This window comes from Euprymna scolopes, chromosome 2 (genome assembly GCF_053919585.1).
Source record: "Euprymna scolopes isolate OS-2025 chromosome 2, ASM5391958v1, whole genome shotgun sequence".
NCBI lineage: Eukaryota > Metazoa > Mollusca > Cephalopoda > Sepiida > Sepiolidae > Euprymna > Euprymna scolopes.
This window is the reverse complement of record NC_136483.1, coordinates 180,255,770-180,275,116: the sequence shown is the minus strand read 5'-3', so window position 1 is coordinate 180,275,116 and position 19,347 is coordinate 180,255,770. Positions and strand designations below refer to the sequence as shown.

Sequence of the window (19,347 nt, the reverse complement as noted above, 5' to 3'; positions counted from 1 at the left end):
TTTATACTAATCCTTTCATTTAGTAAGTTCAATGTAATTACAGAGCATATAACAAATAAATAACACAGGCACCTACATATATATATATATATATATATATGTGAAATGGATCGTTTGTTTTAGTATAAAATAACCACAAAGTATTAAAAACTGCTCATCAGAGACAAACCATTTATGGTTTGCTAATAAAGCTGCAGATATTCACGGTTGCTGAAAAATAATCACAACAAAATCCGATAAAAGTAAGAAAGCACCATTTTATATACTATAATTAATTATTATTAATTAATTATTAATTTTATATACTATAATGTACAGCAGCTTTTTATTTTCAGTTCTTTTAAAAAAAATAAAAGGAAAGAAAAAGAAAAAAAAGCAGCAAAGTAAAAAAAAAATAAGTAAATTTAAAAAAAAAAAAAATCAACCGGTAATGACGCAACTCCTACTGCATAGTTTCCTCATAAAATGGCAATGTGACCAAGAAACTTCTGGACAGTTGAGATGACACAGACATCTCCACCCCAAATTCCTGTGTCGCTAAATCATACGTTTCCATGTGATCACAGTCATTCCCCATACAATAAATTTTGCCATCTAGTTCGGCACAACTGCCAAAAACGTCCTTATAACGCCCGAGGCAAGTCCAGGCTTCGTTCTGGTCTACAATGTCCGGATCGTATTGATAGAGCATATTGTTGTAACCACCTTGGATAATGATTTTCGAGCCCACAGTAATTGCTGACATGACTGTGAATCCAGGGGTTTTTGCTGGAGGGACGTCAGTGGTCACTATAATCCACTGGTTTGTATCGGGGTTGTAGCTCTGGATGTCCAGTGTCTTAAAAAGGTACACCCGTTGATTTACACTTGTTGCTGTTGCAGCAAATTCTGGCCGGATTAACTCAGAACACACAGTCCAGCGATCTGGAGAAAAAAATAGGGAAAGAGAAAAAAAGTGAATAAAAAATGTCATATTTTGAATTTAATTTTAAAATATTATCTGACGATGTTTTTGAAGTGAGATTTAAAAAAAGACATTTTTTAAAGAAAGGATCACCACACATCTATGCTCAAAGGTCACAGGTGGATAACGAGGCTACACCGTGATGATCAGTAATGGTGGAACTTGGGTAGGGTTTGATTATTTAAGAGGATGGCTCAACAAATATTTACATTAGATTTGAAAATGACCATGTTATAATCAACTGGGAAGCAGCCCCACAGTATTGTTCCACAGATGGGTAGTTCTAGGATAGAAACTTTGCTCATGGAATTTTCGTTTAGTTTTAGGCACTGATAGGTAATAAAGAAAATTATTGGCAGTTGTTGTAGCTAAATAAGTGTTTGCTGCAAAAGTTTTAATGTGGGTGGGTTAGGCGGAAATAGAAGCTCAGCCAAAAACCTGCCATAAAATGATTATAGAGAAAAGACAGTAGATCCACACCATCTCTTCTGCAATCTTCGTCATAACTAGAAGTGACTTAGTCCACAATACATTGTAGTGTACATTGCACTGTAGAGAACTTATAGTTGATTTTATAAAATTATTCTTATATATAATGGCTTGAAATAAAGTTTAAAATGAAAAAGTAAAATATCATGGCTCAATTGTACTTTAAACAAAAACATTCATTTCAGATGCACCCCTGTCATATAAAAGAACCTACTGCTAATTTTATATAGCAGGTAATTTAGTAATAAAAGTTTACAAATGCACTTGTGATATTCGACTGTGTAAGGTGTTAACTTTGATCGAAATCGCCTGCTCTTTCTTTCATCGGGTTATTTCGATTATCGATACGATTTTGATACAAAACCTATTTAAGACCACTGCCAGGTACACAAAGTACATCTGTATAAAATTTCATAAATATTAACTCAGCCATTTCAGAGTCTATAGGGAACAAACTCACACACAAAGCTCCTTTTATATAATGGTAGAGATCTTTATGTATACCGTTTCACTATATTGCTCTCATATTTGTCTTTTACAAACCTCTGTGAGAATAAAAAAAAAATATATATATATATATATATATATATATATACACACACACACACACAGTAGAAACCCGGAATATGGCATAAAAAATTAGTAACAAAATACAGTACAGTATATAATACACATATATCTAATCAAATAACATCATAAATAACACTGTAAGGCAGGGCAAATACCATAATCAGGGGCCGGAAAAACATTGTATTTCATATCGTAACCTAAAAAAAAAAAAAACATATCCTAGAGCCACTGTATCCCGGGGTATTACTGTACTTTATGTAAATTCAACCATAATTTATTATAATTTCTTCATCGCTGTCCTTTTTTTATTATAACCTCTATATTATTAACAAAAATCACATATTCAACATGGCAACACTTGTGTTGGTGAATGGGCTACAATACATGCATCACTATAAAAACGACAAAAGGGAAGAGTAAATATTCTAATTTTACAATGTTATAATTAACAATTCTTTTTATATAATTTAAAAAAAAAATTTTTGGAAGCATGAACATCTTTCCACAGAACTTACCTTCATCGGAATGGTACCGATGTACTGAGCTGGTGATGACTCTGTATTTGGTGAAGCCACCGATCACGTAAATATCCTTGTCCATCACGCAGACAGCATGGTGACGCCGTGGCTCTAAGAGGGAAGCTTTCATAGTCCATTTCCGTCTCAACATGTTGTAAGCCCATGTAGTCATCTGCCAATTGTTGCTACCAAGCTTGGCCTCACCCCCCAGGACGTACACTTCAACCCCTGGAAAACAAGAAAATAAAACAACTTATTTTCTTATTTGCAACTATCAATTTAAATTTAATCTTTTAATCTAATATTTAAAGTAAAGTTGTTGTTTTTTTTTGTTTTTACAAATCAGTTTCCACTTATTAAGGCCCAGAAGCCATTCGAGGATAAGGCTTAATGAGTGTATGGTAGCCAATGGGACAATTTAGTAATTGTTCATAATGGAAATTCAGTAAATTGGATTACTTAAGTAAGGGGATGGCTCATCAAGAAGAGATTTGCACAGGCGTGCAGTTCGAAGTAAGAAGCTTTGTTCATGAAATCTATGTTTAGGTACAGATAAAGAGTGGGGGAAATTATCAATGGTTTCAGTTAAATGAGTGTTTTTTTGTGAAAGTTTGGCAAGGGAGGACCATAGATTCGAGCTCAGACGAGTACTTGCCATGAAAATAACGATAAAGGAGAGATAGGCTTGCAATGTCTCTTCTGTGGGAAAGAGGTTGCAGAGAGGAGAAAAGGGCATCCTTCACTAGGGTACAAAGTCTATTTTGAACTTTGTCAAGGTAGAATAAAGGCTTCTAGCAGCTCCTGCCCAGATGTGGCAACAGTATTCCATCCTTGGACGTACTTGGCTCTTATACAGGTAGAGAACTGCATCAGCAGTGAGATACCTACTGGAGCAGTAGAATGATCCCACCATTTTTTCCAACGACCTTGGCAACGGATTTGATGTACATGTTCCATTACAGGTCAGGAGTAACTTAGAAAACGACCTCAGTTTGTAGCGAAATTAGGCTGTAAATGGATGGTAGCATTTAATGTTAAAACTAAACTTATTTTCTTTAACAATTACAAGAAACCTTCTCAATCACTATGACACCTAACACCCTACTTGAGAGTTCATCGTTCAAACTACTCAGCTTAACATTCACAGGTAACATGAATCGGAACAAATACATTAAGGACATTGTAAAATCTGATACAAAAAGGTTCTTTTTAGTGTGCTATAAAATTACTCACACCTATCCTGTATATCTACCATTCGCATACCATGGATGGAGTATTGTTGCCACATATGGGCTCTCCCTCTTAGACAGGGTCCAAAAAAAATTCTCCAGTCTAATATCGACCAAGCTTCAACCTCTGTCCCATCACCATAAGGTTGCTTCCCTATGTCTGTTTTACAAATACTTTAATGAAATGTGCTCTGGCAAACTCACTGCACTTGTATCCCCTCTCCTCAACATACAGGGTGGAATGAGAAAAGTGTCATCCTTAAAAAAAACAACACTACAGCTTTATTTTAAAACTTTTATTGAAAAAAAAAAAAACAATTTAGGTAACTTGATAATGTAGTAGAGCTGACATCTATTTAATGTAGCCACCTTCAGCCTCAATCACTGCCTCAATACGGATATGGAACTGGGAGTATGATTTATCCACAAGCGCTGACTGGCAGGAGTTCAGCGAATACTCTGTGGATTGTGGCGATCAGGCTAGATTTGGTGTTGTGGGAGGTCATGTTGGTGATATTCTCGACGTATAACCAAACAAAGTAATCCAACAAGGGGTGGGAGCAGGGAAAGAAGAGTACAAAGTTGTAGCACTCCTTCTGAAGCCAAGCCAGGGTTTCTTTGGACTTGTGGGCTAGTGCCGAGTCCTGCTGCCACACCCAGGGTCTGCCAGCAGCCATCTGATTGCACCAGGGGATCGTCACACTCTTCAGCACATCGAGTGTTGACTTTCAAGCCGACTTCCAAGATATATGGTATGATATGGGCCTTACTTGAAACCACACCAAAGATGATAACCATGGTCGGAAACTTTGTTTTCATCCCCCTGAGCACATCCCTGTTATTCATAGCAATCCAACGATGGATTTTGAGGGTGCTGGCAATGGTCCTGTTGGATCGGTAGAGAGCATTAGTTGTACAACGGTGCATCTCTGATTTTGCTCATTGAACATTGTGTCACTTTTAGACATGATAGAGAGCGCCTATCGCGCTTGGGATTTGTACACAACTGGCCAACTAGTAGATGGTCTGCAACAAAATAGGAAACCAGTTTTCATCAAACGGAAATGGAATCATGTCATCTTTTCTTGGGTGACAATATTACTATTCCACTTTGTACACCCAACAAACTTGTCTAGCACAAAAATCCCACCCCTTCACTGTTGAAGTTTCTAGATGTTGAAAAACCTTGTACTCTAATAGCTTATTCCTTCAAACTGCTAGATTTTGGAATTTCTTCCATTTCCTGCTTCCTGATTGTAATAGCACACGGAAGTTTAAATGTAATGTGCACAGATATCTTGCTCATTTACTCACATCGAGGAGGGGCATTGCCCGGTTGTAAAATACAGTTAAATTAAGAAAAAATTTTAAAGAAACGGGACTTGGGTGCTATCTTGTGTTATTAAAAGAAAAAAATTCCGTCTAGTGAACGTGCGTAAGAAAGTTAAGAATTTTAAAAGATAGGAGAGAGGGGAAAAAAATGCTGCGTACTGGGCGTAAACTTGCAAAACTTAAGTTCATAAGTGAACATATTGTCAATTGGACCATGATGACACAAATGTTATGACGTTACAAATTTGGCTTTTTAAAATGAAAACGAATCGACCGTTCGCGTATGCACGATTAACAAACAGCATCAAAAGTATTTTTACATGAAATAATTGCTTTTCTAATTTTCCGATATTCTGTGTCTGAGAGATCACTCTTTCAAACTACATTGATGCCACTTCGATGTGGATGACAAAAGTTTTAGTGGACATACAAACACACAAACAGACGACTGAGATTTATATTATAGATGAGGGCCATCTTAAAAAAGTGTGCATAACTGTGTATAAATAAAACAGAGTTATATCCTCTGTATCCGTTCATACAAAATAACTTCTCTTTGAATCTGTCTATATACATATAAAAGTGAACGTGTGTGTGTGTGTGTGTGTGTGTGTACATTTCTCTACGCAATAACTGTCAATTTGGAGTCTACAGACTCGAAATTTAATATACAGGGTACTGAGATTTGGGAAAATCTTTGTGATTGGTTTTCGGCCAGAAATTTGGCTGTTAAGGGGTCAAAGTTCAACGATTTGACTTTTGAAAACTCTATCAAACTCCTCTGCCAATTTTGGGTCTAAACACTTGAAATTTTAGATGTAGGTTACTTGGACATGGATCAAACTTTTTTAATTTGATTTGAGCCCAAAACAATAAATGTTAAGGGGGCAAAATTGGGGTCAAAGCTTTTTAAAATTTGACCTTTGCGGTCGCTACCAAATTACTCAGCCAATTTTTGGTCTAAACATTTAAAATTTTACAAAGTATATTTAGACATAGGGCAAGCTTTTTAGTCAGTTTTTGGCCAAAAATTTGGCTGCCGTCTCTAGCAAACTATTCAGCCAATTTTGGACCTAAACATTTTAAATTTTACAAAGGGTATTCAGACATGCAAGCTTTTTAGTCAGCTTTTTATATATATTTCATTTTAAAATTCAAATTCAGTCAACGCTTCCAACACGAAAAAAAAAAACTAACCTGATATCGTATTTAAGTTTATATCATGAACGAACAACACCGAGCGGCCTGCTAGTCTTCTACAAATTCAAATGTTTTTAATTACATTTTAATATTAGGAACTCATTTTCAAGGCTAGTATTGTAATCCCAGGTTAAAGGTATGGCTTGGAGACAGTTTCAAGGAAAAGAACCAAACATTGGGATGAGATTAAGATGAAAACGATCTGACACCCATTTCCCTGTTTCACAAATAAAACATAGTGGCATCAATACTGATTGGTACCAGAGAAATGAGAGAATGGAAGACCCAGGGGAGAAAACAGAATTTTCCGCAAGATGTTAATCTTAAACAACTGTTCAGAGAGGGAGATTTTTTTGTCACTCAGACTCCAGGGAACAAGACTTGTTTCTTCTGATGAGCAATTAGTGATAATGACTTGCTTGAGAACTTGTAGTGAGTAGAGGTAACGAAAACTAAGCATCTTGCTGCACAAATCCCCACTTAGGATGGCCTTGTAAATCTGACTCCTAATTCACAGTAACACCTCTTCAGTGGCAATACGCCTGAAGAGGTGCAAATATGAGTAAAAAAAAAAAATATACACCAATGTTCTGAATTGATTGTAAATCAAGAAATCTTTCGTAGTATCAACTATCGTAGGAGCATTTTCGAAAAATATGGGACAAAAGATGAAAAAAGACTAAAACAAAATTGGAATCAAAGAAAAAAAGTGCTTGTGCAGATTAAGTGATGTTTTAAACCAACACATTTCGGGTGAAAACATTACATACTTACAGGCTATGTCAAAATTAGTATAAATTCAGTAAATTACAAAAGACGATACAGTAAAAGATGTGTTAAAGGCATTTTTAACAAAAAAAAAAAATCATCCACAGTTATTAAACATCGTGTGTTTTAAAATGGTGGGCCTTTAAGGGAGATAAGTCAGTTTGTCATAAAAAAATGTTGCACAATTCTCATTAAAACAAACGATAAAACTTGATAATTCAATAAAATTTATTTTTACTTGTAATTATTTTACTCTTGGATTATTTTTCATAATTTTTGGAATTTAATAAACTTAAGTCGACATGACACGTAAATAGGTAATAATGTTTTCACCTGAAATGTGTTGGTTTTGACATTTCAACATTACAAATAAATAACTGAACCTCCATTGGATTAAAGGGAATTAGCTATTCCATTCTCAACCAGAAGAGGAGAAATCATTCTAGACTGAGGTAGACAAATAGGGACTTTCGTGATAAAGGAATTCAAATGATACGAAAACAGTAACAAGCACAATCGGCACTCAAAGTCGAGTTGGGCATGTAAAGGGGGAAATAACTCTTTAAAAAAAAAATTAGAATTACTTCCCTTGGATCATAAGTTTGGTCAAAATTAATTGGAAATAGGATTTTTTTTATTTTTTTTTTAATTAGGACAATACTTTATTAAGCAACATGTTTTTTTTGTTTTACAAATTTTGATTGAATGAATAGATACATTCGTTTTTCTTTTCCCTTCTCTATCGAGGTATTATCAGTTATGCATGTTTTTGTTTTTTTAATTCAAAATAGCTGATAGTTTTTGAACAAATGATTTTTAATAAAATATTTGCATCTTAAACATGGTTTCAAAACATTTTGTCTGTTTATACAAAATTTTAAATTTCTAACAGATGCTTCTAAGAACTTTTGTCAGATCCCATTACACTACTGCGACCATGTGCTTAAAAATAGCTTCAATTAAAGAAATATTCTCCACCTTATATTGTGTGGCAACATCTGCCCACCACTTCAATAGTAACACTAGACATTAGAATAGGTATTAGACTAGTATTTCTAATTATAACTAAAAAAAGAAAGACACTTTCTTTTATGATGGATATTTATGTATTTTTTTATTTTATTTTTATTTACTTTATAAAGCCAGGAGTCCATCCTGGGTCCAACTCTCTTCATCAATGATTTTCCAAATCACATCCTAAGATCATTCGTAGACATTTATGCTGACAACACTACTATCTATGGTAACACTTCAAAGGCCGTAAATAACCAAGTTCTCTATGATTCTCTCTCCTCTAATCTTGAGCACGTGGTTCAATGGGGAGAGAGGTGGCTGGTTAATTTTAATGCATCTAAAACCAAGCTTCTATCATTATCAACGCTCTGATCCCCATTTGGCATCAACTAAAATGAATGCCTCTCATCTTGGGGAGGCTTTGTGCTTTGACAAACTTCTAGATCTGACCTCTACTCCTGATCTGAAATGGAACACAGACAGAAAATTCGTTGCCAAAGTCGCTAGAAAAATGGTGGGACCATTCTACCACTTGAGCAGATATCTCACTGTTGATGCAATTCTCTACCTGTATAAGAGCAAAGTACATTGAAGGATGGAGTAATGGGTAAGAACTGCTAGAAGCATGTTATCCTGCCTTGCCTCAAGTTCAAAATAGACTTCGTAGCCTAGTGAAGGATGCACTTTTCTCTTCCCTGCAACCTCTTTCCCAGAGAAGAGACGTTGTGAGCCCATCTCTCTTATCATTTTCATGGCAAGTGCTTGTCTGAGCTCCAATCTATGGTCCCCCCTTTCACGAAAAACACTCATCTAGCTGAAACCAATATCAATAATTTCTCCCACTCTTTAGCTGTGCCTAAACCTAAACATGGATTCCATGAACAAAGCTTCTTTCTTCGAACTGCACGCCTGTGAAACTCTTGTTTACCTGCTTTCTAGCTGACTACAATGTGATCATCTTCAAGTCCAACATAAACTAGTTCTTGATAAGCCATCCCCTTAAGTAATCCAATTTACCAAATTCCACTAGCAATTACTCTACTGTCCCATTGACTACTGTACACTCATTAACCTTTATCCTAGAGTGGCCTCCAGGCCTTGATAAGTGGTGATAATTATAAAAAATGAAAAGCCGCGGTCATAAAACCGTTAGCAATAGACAAAGGCTACTAAGCTAATTAGGGAATGCATAAAACTTAGGAATATCACGATAGTTAGCCAGTATAGAACTCTGAAAATGTGACAGTTATATATGCTCATTCACACAATTCTGAGGCAGCACATTCAGGACTGCAGAACATAATGCAAAAGGAGATTGTCGATACATCATGAGTATAATATATGCAGAGGGTCTAATATAAATGTATATCATCACAGGCTTGGCCTGTTCAGATGCAGCACAGGGCAGTATTTCAGCACTGCAGTGGAGTAAGCACCACAAAATAATCTGTAAACAACAAAAGCAACTGTTACATTCCGGTAAGTAGATAGTTGATCTAATCCAAGCAGCTCATATACTCCAGGGGGAAACAGGGTTGCGGTAGAGAATGAGTCGTATATATTTGATGGCATAATGCTGTAAATGCTCAAGAGAATCAAAGATCACCTTGCTAACTCTGGTGAACACTAGGAATCCATATTCCAAGTGGGAACGAATCATTGCCTTGTAGAGCCCAGTCAGCAAATGCCATTTATGAACAATTTGGTAGCTCAGGAGATGCAATACATAAAGCTCCTTATTAACCCTAATCGATATAGAAGACAAGTGGTTGTCAAACCTGAGTTTGGTAGATATTATTACTCCCAGATAGTTATGACATTTCAAGAATTGCACAAAATTTATTAGAAAAAAAAATCAAGTTTAAATAAAAACAATGATTTTTTATAAAATATTTGCATTTTAAACATGGTTTCAAAAACATTTTGCCTGTTTATCAAAAATTGAAAAAAAAAAAATTACATGATGTTTTGTTTTTGTTTAAATTACTAATATTTTATAAAGAAAATATAAATATGCAAAGACATGCATAAATATTATTACAAACTACTGCCTTCAGTGGTGTGCAGATGTCTTGTGTTGTCCTGGGATCAACTCCCTAATTGTATTGTTAGAAATTGTACCATTAAGTTTACAGATTTCAGAGTTCATTTTAAAAAGGAGAAACAATTCTTAGCACCATTTTTGTACCATGCAGAGTAAAAAATATTAAAAAATAATTAAGTAGCTACTTTGGGGAGCTATACATTAACCTTGCGTTAACCTGTTCAGAAATTTACTGTACCTTTATGAATTGTCTTCCTTCTTCTGACTAGCAAATTTGGCACCTAGTTATAACATTAAGTTGGTTGGATTTTCAAAGTCAGGGCAAAATAGCATTTAAATAAACTGTTCTTATAGAAAATAAATTTTCATTTGTTTTGTTGTCTTATGTTATTGACAAAATAATAACATACTTTGCAACAATTTATTTTTAGCAAAAGTTAGGCATAGTTGCAGAAGAAATTTGAATATGATGGATCTCAGTACAGCTAACTTATAATAAAGTAAAGTCAGTCTCTTTGTTGATCATCATCATAGCTTTCACCTTATAAAATCTATGTTTGATTCATCAACATGTTAGTGCAAGTGTTCTTAACTAGAAAAAATATAATCCTATTGAATTCATTTGAGAAGTTATTTTTGAAATGAAACGGTTATGAAAAAGAGAAGTGTCTTGATGGAGAGAGTTATTTCCCTTTGTTTGGTCTACTCGTTAATTTTTTTTTTTTTTTTATATATAGATGCCAATCTTTAGTCACTTAAAGAAAAAATAATCCCAGGCAACATCGAATAGGGATAACTTTAAATAAATATAACTCTGGGTGTTTCTGAGATGAGGTACACGTTTTAGACTGTTATACCCATCTCAGGTATCACTATTACATTTGTTAGATAATAGCCAGGCAACACCAGGTAAAAGCGTTTGTTATCTGTTCATCTATCTATCTATCTCTTTATCTATCTATCTATCTGTTTATCTAATTGTCTATTTATCTAGCGGGGTAAAAAAAAGATTGAATCATGGAAAAAAACAAGCTGAGAAAGCATGCAAGTGCAGAAACAGTCAAAGGGTCATGTTGTGACATGTAACAAACTGAGCTGCCGGTGAATTGCACTGGAACTATGCGAGCAGGGATCGGATGTGACATGTCAGGTGTTCCGGTTTGAGCAAGTTTAGTCACTATTAGGTTGAGAAGAAAGTTCTTGCAGAATTTTTTATTTTGATTTCAAATGGTGTATTTTCAAATAAGTTTTCGTTGTAATGCCTTTAATTCATGCATCATTTTAAAGAGCGTTTTTCACTCTAATTGTTTCAATTACAATTGTTTTAAAATATTATGTATTTTTTTCAGAACGTTGAATACAAGATGGGAAAAAAAGCAAATCATACAATTTTCTTATTTCAATTAAAGCTAGGCCAAAAAGCTGCTGAAACAGCTTGCAATATTAAGGAAACGTTTGGCCCAGGAACCATGTACTAGATGCATAGCACAATGGTGGTTTAAGAAATTTCATGGTGGCAACAAAAGTCTTAAAGATGATGAGCATAGTGGTCAACCGTCGGATGCTGATAACAATTAATTCAGAGCTTTAGTCAAAGCCAATCCACACACAACTGTTGGAGAACTTGCTTCCGAATTAGACATAATATATACGACAATTTCCAACCACTTGAAAGAGATTGGAACGACAAAAAATTTTGATAAATGGGTGCCTCATGAATTGAATGACAACCAAAAGAAACGCCATTATGAAGTGTCATCTTCCCTTCTTTTACGCAATAAGAGCGACCCGTTTCTCGACCGTGTTGTGACTTGCAATAAAAAACGGGTTCTTAACAACAACAGACGATGCTCAGCTCAGTAGTTAGACACCAACAAAGCTCCATGACACTTCCCGAAACCAGATTTGCACCAAAAGAAGGTAATGATGACTGTTTGATGGTCTGCAACCGGTCTCATCCATTGCAGTTATTTGAATGCAGGCAGAATCATCACAGTGGACAAGTACTGTCGACAAATGAATGAAATGCATTAGAAACTTCGACAACACCCAGCATTAGTCAACAGAAAAGGCCCAATTCTTCTCCATAACAATCCCAACCGCATGTTGCTATAGCAATCCTATAGAAGTTGAATGAATCTGGCTATGAAACTGCCTCATCCGCCATACTCTCCAGACCTCTCACCTACCAACTACCACTTTTTCAAACATCTCGACAACTTTCTGCGTGAGAAATGCTTAAAAAACCTAAAAATGCCTTCAGTGACTTTATCATTAGAATGCAAGATTTTTACGTTACTGGCATAAATAAACTTATTTTGTGTTGGCAAAACTGTGTTGATTCTGATGGTGTTTATTTAAATCAATAAATTTTTGTTTGAGTCGAGATATGTTCATCTGAATTCAAAAGTTAAAAACCTGATATTTTCACATGTTGAGAGTTGATTTTGAGAGATTGTGAAAATGGTAAATAATGTATTTTCAAGCGATTCTTTTAAATTGTTAGTTTTATGAAATGAACTGCTGTATGGATCCATATGCAATCGAGTAAAACATCTGTAATTAATAATTATTGTAAACCTGATGTTGCTCAGGATTTATAATAGCAATAACACAGAACCATATCACAATAATGAAGTATATTATCTGGTAATTGGTACAGAGTAATCCAAAAGTGCTCAATTTCCTAAGTAGAGCAAGTGTGTTTAAACACAGCATTGCCTAGGAGAAATACTTTCCTTTTTTATTATTTTGTATACTAGAAAAATGGCATATAAAAATAGGAATAATACAGCATCATATATCGTACGGAGTATAAGTTAGTTTATCCAAAGTGCTTAATATCCTGGATAGAGTAGATATGTTTAAAGCCCATGTCACCTGGGGGAAAAAACAATACAACTGTTTTGTTATTCTGTTTTATACAAGAAAATCTATTCAGCTTTGCTTGGATTAGAAAGTGATAGATAGTTATCAAAAAGTGCTCAATATCCTAAAAATAGCAGTTGTGTATAAATCCCAAGAGTGATAGGAGCCTTCTATCATGTCTGAAAGTGACACAATGTTCAACAAGCGAGAGCGGAGATGCACCGCTGTACAACTCATGCTCGCTACCGATCCAAGTTATGACAACAGGACCATTGCCAGCACCCTAAAAATGCATCACTGGATTGCCACGAATAACAGGGACATGCTCAGGGTGATGAGAAAGTTTCCAGATACAGTTATGGTCTTTGGTGTGGTTTTAAGTGAGGGCCACATCATGCCACCTCACATCTTCGAAATTGGCTTGAAAGCCAACAGCAAAGTGTACCTAGATTTGCTGAAGAGTGTGATGATCCCTTGGTGCAATCAGGTGGCTGCTAACAGACCCTGGGTGTGGCAGCAGGACTCAACACCAACCCACAAGTCCAAAGAGACCTAGGCTTGGCTTCAGAAGGAGTGCTATGATTTTGTATCCTTCTCTTACTGGCTCCCCTCCTCCCTCGATCTGAACACGCAGGACTACTTCGTTTGGTCATACATTGAGAACATCACCAACATGACCTCACACAACACCAAAGCCAGCCTGATCGCCGTTATACACCCAGTTTCGCTGAGCTCCTGCCAGCACTTGTGGAAAAGGTATGCCCCCAGTTCCGAACCTGTATCAAGGTGGTGATTGAGGCTGAAAGCAGCTACATTGAATAGATGTCAGCTCTACTACATAATCAAGTTATCTAAATTGATTTTTTTTCAATGGGAGTTTTAAAATACAGCTTTAGGGTTGTTTTCTTAAGGGCGACACTATCATACTACCCTTTACAAACACACACAAAGTTGGTCCTTTCTTGATTGGCATTGCCCGGATGCATGATATCTAAAATTTAGAAAAAAGATATTTATTCTTTGATTCTAAACTGAAATAGATTTCGTCAGGTAGTGTCAGTTTTCCACACAGATTATGAACTAACTAAAGGAAGGTAACGTAGTTTTTAATCAAGTAGTTAATACCCTTATGAATTATCTGCGTGCGTATGTACACGGAGAAAAGAAAGGGCTGAGTGGAGAATAAGAGGTGGTAGGCAAAAATAGAGGAAAACAAGGGAAGATGAGGAGATAGAAGTTTTTATAGAAATATGTTACACTTTTATCCTGGATAACACAGCATACCTCTGCTAGTAAATAAGATTTCTAAAAAACATTGACCATATAATAAATACTAGCAGGACCTGTAGAATTTCCACAGTGGAGTTTTTCATATGTAATATATTGATGTTTACATTCTGTGGATGTTCAGTGTAAATGGAGACACACTGATATTATTGTAGCTCTTTTGTTAAAACTACAAAAGTATTTAAGTAAGTAAGCAGGGATACCCGGCATAGCCTTATAAAATACGCTTAAATATATTTTAATTTATGTAGATATTATTGTGATTGTGATTTCAAAAATAAAAAAATATATCCATATGACTTGGGTGCATCAGCTTAAACCAAAACTTATGAAGAAAAAAAAAAAAATATATATATATATATATATATATAACCTGAGTTCCTTCTGCTTTAATCAAAACCAAAAAATTCTTGGTAAAATCATTTATAAAAAAAAAAATAGATGATTTGAGTGCCATCAGTTATAGTCAAAACCAAAACTTATGAAGAATTTTTGGCATAATTATTTAATACAAGCAATGGAGGGTCATAACAATTGAATAACAGTCACTCAGAAGAAAAAAGATGTAAGCATAACACAAAATAACATGCGCTATCATTAATATATAGAAGATTTCTAAAAAAAGATTAACCATATAATAAATCTGTCATTTACAATCGCCATTTTAAAGACTTTAACCTATCTAGAACAACCAATGTAAGTAATCATCATATTCTGTATTTCACATGTATACAAATTAGTGATGGGACGATTCCAATATTTTTCCCTCATTCGATACCATAACCGATTCCGTACCAAATTCCCGATTCGATACAATAACCGATTCCGTACCAAATTCCCGATTCGATACAATAACCGATTCCGTACCAAATTCCCGATTCGATACAATAACCGATTCCGTACCAAATTCCCGATTCGATACAATAACCAATTCCGTACCAAATTCCCGATTCGATACAATAACCAATTCTGTACCAAATACCCGATTCGATACAATAACCAATTCCGTACCAAATACCCGATTCGATACAATAACCAATTCCGTACCAAATACCCGATTCGATACAATAACCGATTCCGTAATAAATTCCCGATTCGATACAGTAACCGATTCCATACTAAATTCCCAATTCGATACGATTACAGATTCTGTACTGAATTCCCGATTCGATACGATTACCGATTCTGTACTGAATTCCCGACTCGATACAATAACCGATTCCGTACTAAATTCCCGATTAGAGACAATAACTGATTCCATACTAAATTCCCGATTCGATACGATTACCGATTCCGCACTAGATTCCCGGTTCGATAAGATTACTGATTCCATACTAAATTCTTATACAATTACTGATTCCGATTCTTTATAAATCTCTAAATATTTAACTATAAAATTGTTATTTTGTCCAGATTACTGTAAAAACACATGTTAAAGTGAGAAAAGCACATGCTACAATTCGAGGAAGTTGAAAGTAAGACTTTGTTGCCACAGTAGAAACAGTCCTTTTTTATGGTGCTGAGGCATGGACTCTTACAAATGCGCTGAAGAAGAGACTGGATGGCTGTTACACACGGATGCTCAGTATAACCCTCAATACATGATGCAGGAGCCATGCAGCAAACCAACAACATTATGGTGACCTACCACCAGTATCATTGAAAGTACAGCAGAGAAGGATGAGCGTAGCCGGTCACTGCACGAGACAGCGAAGAGAAAGCCGCCAGAAAGCTAGTTCTGTGGATACCAACAGATGGACACCCAAACCATGGTATGACCTACATTGACAACCTACTACAGGGCACAGGATTAGAAAGTGTCATACGAGATTGAAAGAACTGAAGAAGTCGTGTAGATTTGATGGTGAAGTGTCTTTAAAGACGACAGAGATGAGATGAGAGATGATAAACTGTTACAATGATTTCCACTTTAGAAAAACTATGTACATGCATCATACCTACCCATGGTACACACGCGGTAACCCATATCTGCTTCAACTGGAGCTTTGACCGGGTACATGTCGTCAATCTTGACGTAGACTTTCATGGTTGGGTCCCAACGCATTATTGACCAATTCGGACTTGGAAGATTGTTACTCATTTTACTTTTATCGCCACCAACCCAGAGGAGGGCCTTCGGAATTTCTCGGCATTCAACTCTCACCTCCTCCTGTAAATGACATGGACAGGAAATTAATAAAAATAAAACAAGAATGGATCTATTCATGAGATATGTGCATTCAATCTGCTCGCAAATGCTAGTTCAAATAGAAATTTAACAGACGAACTGAGAAAATGCTATTTCAAACTTGCATGTTACAAACAGACGAACAGAGAAAATGCTATTTCATCTTGCATGTTACAAACAGACAAACCCAGATGCTATTTAAAACATTAGTGTTACAGAAAAACAGATGTACAGAGAAAATGTTAATTCAAACGTTAGTATAATAGATTGCTGGATGGTCATACAGAGACTCTCACACAAATGTTTGGATATATCTAAAAATGCTATTTAAAGTTCACCATGACTGACGAACTGAGAGAACATATATTTGTAACATCTAAAAACCGAGTAAAACTGTAGCCTTTGTTAATCCCACCTCTCACACATACATAAAAAAAAAATTAAAAAATTACACCTTTTTTTAGCTGATTACATGCTAACAACCCAAAAACGTTGCTGGTAATCATGTTTTGATCTAAGTTTTATGTAAAATATACACCTACTTCCGGCTCACTAATCGGTAATGATCACTTATTGCAAACCAAATAGCATTTAAAAGGACCAGCAAACTGGACAAATAAGTTTTCCACTTCATTTCTACATTTCATGAGACCAGCCTGATTGTTGTCATCTATATATATAAAAGCGAAAATGTATGTATGTATGTACGCTTTTCCTCGATGTCCACAAAAGGCTTCTTTCAGAGAAGCACTCGCTCGCTTCACAACTTCTTAAAACTTTTTATATCATCTATAAATTGTAATATCTCAGTTAACCACGGAGTTCGCCTGTCTATTTAATTTTATTGACTTTCAAACGTTAATTATTTCACATTTCCCGCATCGGCACGCGTTACATTCGGTTTTCGGTATAAAAAAAACGAAACTCGACTAATCACAGGCCCAGAGCCAGTGGTCTCTAGAGAGCTAAGTAACGTTTGGTCAATGTCGACTTCGTCATATCAGACGGTAGCTTTCATTTCGAGACGAGGGAGCGGGTTTTTAAAAACAAACAAACCGATTTATTGACCTCATTAAAAACTGTCCTGCACAAAATGCTAACTGCTGAATACCTATCGCCGTCAAGTCAATCAAAAACGTGCACCTGTTTTTTTTTCACACTTTACTATTTTCCAACTGTGCGTCGTCAAGGCTTTTTTTTTCATGGGCACCTTTTTTTTTTTCACACACAACTACAAACACCCGGACAACGCCGGGTACCCCTTGCTAGTCTTCTATATAAATCTCACCTTTCTGTTTAACTGTATGTATGTATGTTTTTATGTCTGCCTAAAACTTTTGACAGAGGTGACGAGTTTTCACGAGTGTCATCATTTTGAAGCTTGACATCTTGGATGACAAATATCGAAAAATTGGGCAAAAACATTAATTCCTTCACCCTCAACTGGGCACTTTTCTACAGGGAGGGGTCGCTTTTTTCGCCGATATATTTGAAAGTCATCCCCTCTTTTCGATTGTCTAGCCCTTATTTAAACCTATGTCACCTTCGGGTTTGGTAATGGGTGCAATAACAAAGACGTCAGGTTTTTTTTTCACGTTATTTGTCTCCTTCACGAGATGGATTTGAGACTGCCTGCTTACTACCAATTTTTTTTTTTTTTTTGCCCAACACACACCTCCAAACACCCAGGCAATGTCAGGCACCTAAGCTAGTGTCAATATAAAATAAACCTAGATGGTATACAATGGGAAAAATCAAACGTGAAGTATTTAATAAGATAAAGTTAAGAAATCAATTTTGAAAATTCTTGGCCTTTTTTTTTTCATAAAATCTTTCTGGGAGTTCATATCTATTGCTCTTTCTGCTACTCATAAAGTTGCTTATCTTTATCACTGCAAAAGCTTCATCACACCTGAGCTAATTTTCTATCACTAAAAACTTATCAGGCAACGTATGAAGCACTGTTGTCATATTTGAGTTGGCGAATCTGTCCCATTTGAGGGTTCTTAAAGTGCAGAAACGTATCTATAGTTTAATTGGCCTCATCCTTTCTTTATCTCTCACTCATATGATGTAACTAGTCTCAGTCTTTTCTATAAATACTATTATGGCATGTGTTTGAATGGAATGCATTTGTATCCCCCCAATGTAAATACAAAATAAATTTTTACTTTGACAGCTTTTTTTTTTTCTTAGACTGCTTGCCTCTAGAATTCTCTGATTCTGGTTTCCCCTGACTGTACCGACATGTAAAAGTTTAAATGCAATGTGACCAAGCAACTTGCTATCAAACTCCCCACTGTGGTTGCCTCTCTATAAATATGGCCACTATCACAGTAGTTTGTTATGCTCCAGTAGCAATATAAATGAGAGAGGAACACAGTACAAATAAAAAGAAAAAGAAATTCATTTTCGGATATTGAAAATTATTGTTAAATATTGCAAAGTATAAAAAGAATCCCGAGGAACTTACCTGATCGTCATCATTTTCAAGTCCATTACTTGCTGACTGGTCACAAATGGACGATAAGGTAGATAGGCACTTGGGGAATTTGGATAATAATTTTACAGACTTTAAACTCTGAATCTCTTCTTCGTCGAGTGATGAGAAACATATACAAGAATGGAAGAGGGATTCAAAATTGTCACCGCGACTTTCAGCATCATGTTCAACCTTAAAGAAAAAAAAGAAACGTCAATGTATATACATTAGTCAATGTGATTATAGCGTAGTAAACATAAGTAGTGGGAATTTTGTAAATTGGATTACTTAAGGGTATGGTTCATCAAGAATTTGTTTACATTGGACTTGAAGACAATCAGATTGTAGTCAGCTGGAAAGCAGGTAATCGGAAGAGAGTTCCCCAACTTGTAAA

At 35.6% G+C, this 19,347-nt stretch overlaps 1 protein-coding gene across 2 annotated transcripts in view; it reads right to left on the bottom strand.

The window, feature by feature from the left end:
• Nucleotides 1-239: 239 nt before the first annotated feature.
• The window catches only part of LOC145299277 (kelch-like protein 38), an 89,819-nt gene continuing 70,711 nt past the window's right edge, over nucleotides 240-19,347 (bottom strand). For both annotated transcript variants that reach the window (XM_080144389.1, XM_080144390.1), the window contains 4 exons: nucleotides 18,945-19,145; nucleotides 16,246-16,453; nucleotides 2,539-2,769; nucleotides 240-924 (listed from right to left, as the gene is read on the bottom strand). In XM_080144389.1, coding sequence (XP_080000515.1) covers nucleotides 443-924; nucleotides 2,539-2,769; nucleotides 16,246-16,453; nucleotides 18,945-19,145 — 1,122 coding nt within the window. In that variant the 3' untranslated portion in view covers nucleotides 240-442. The remainder of the gene's footprint in view (nucleotides 925-2,538; nucleotides 2,770-16,245; nucleotides 16,454-18,944; nucleotides 19,146-19,347) is intronic.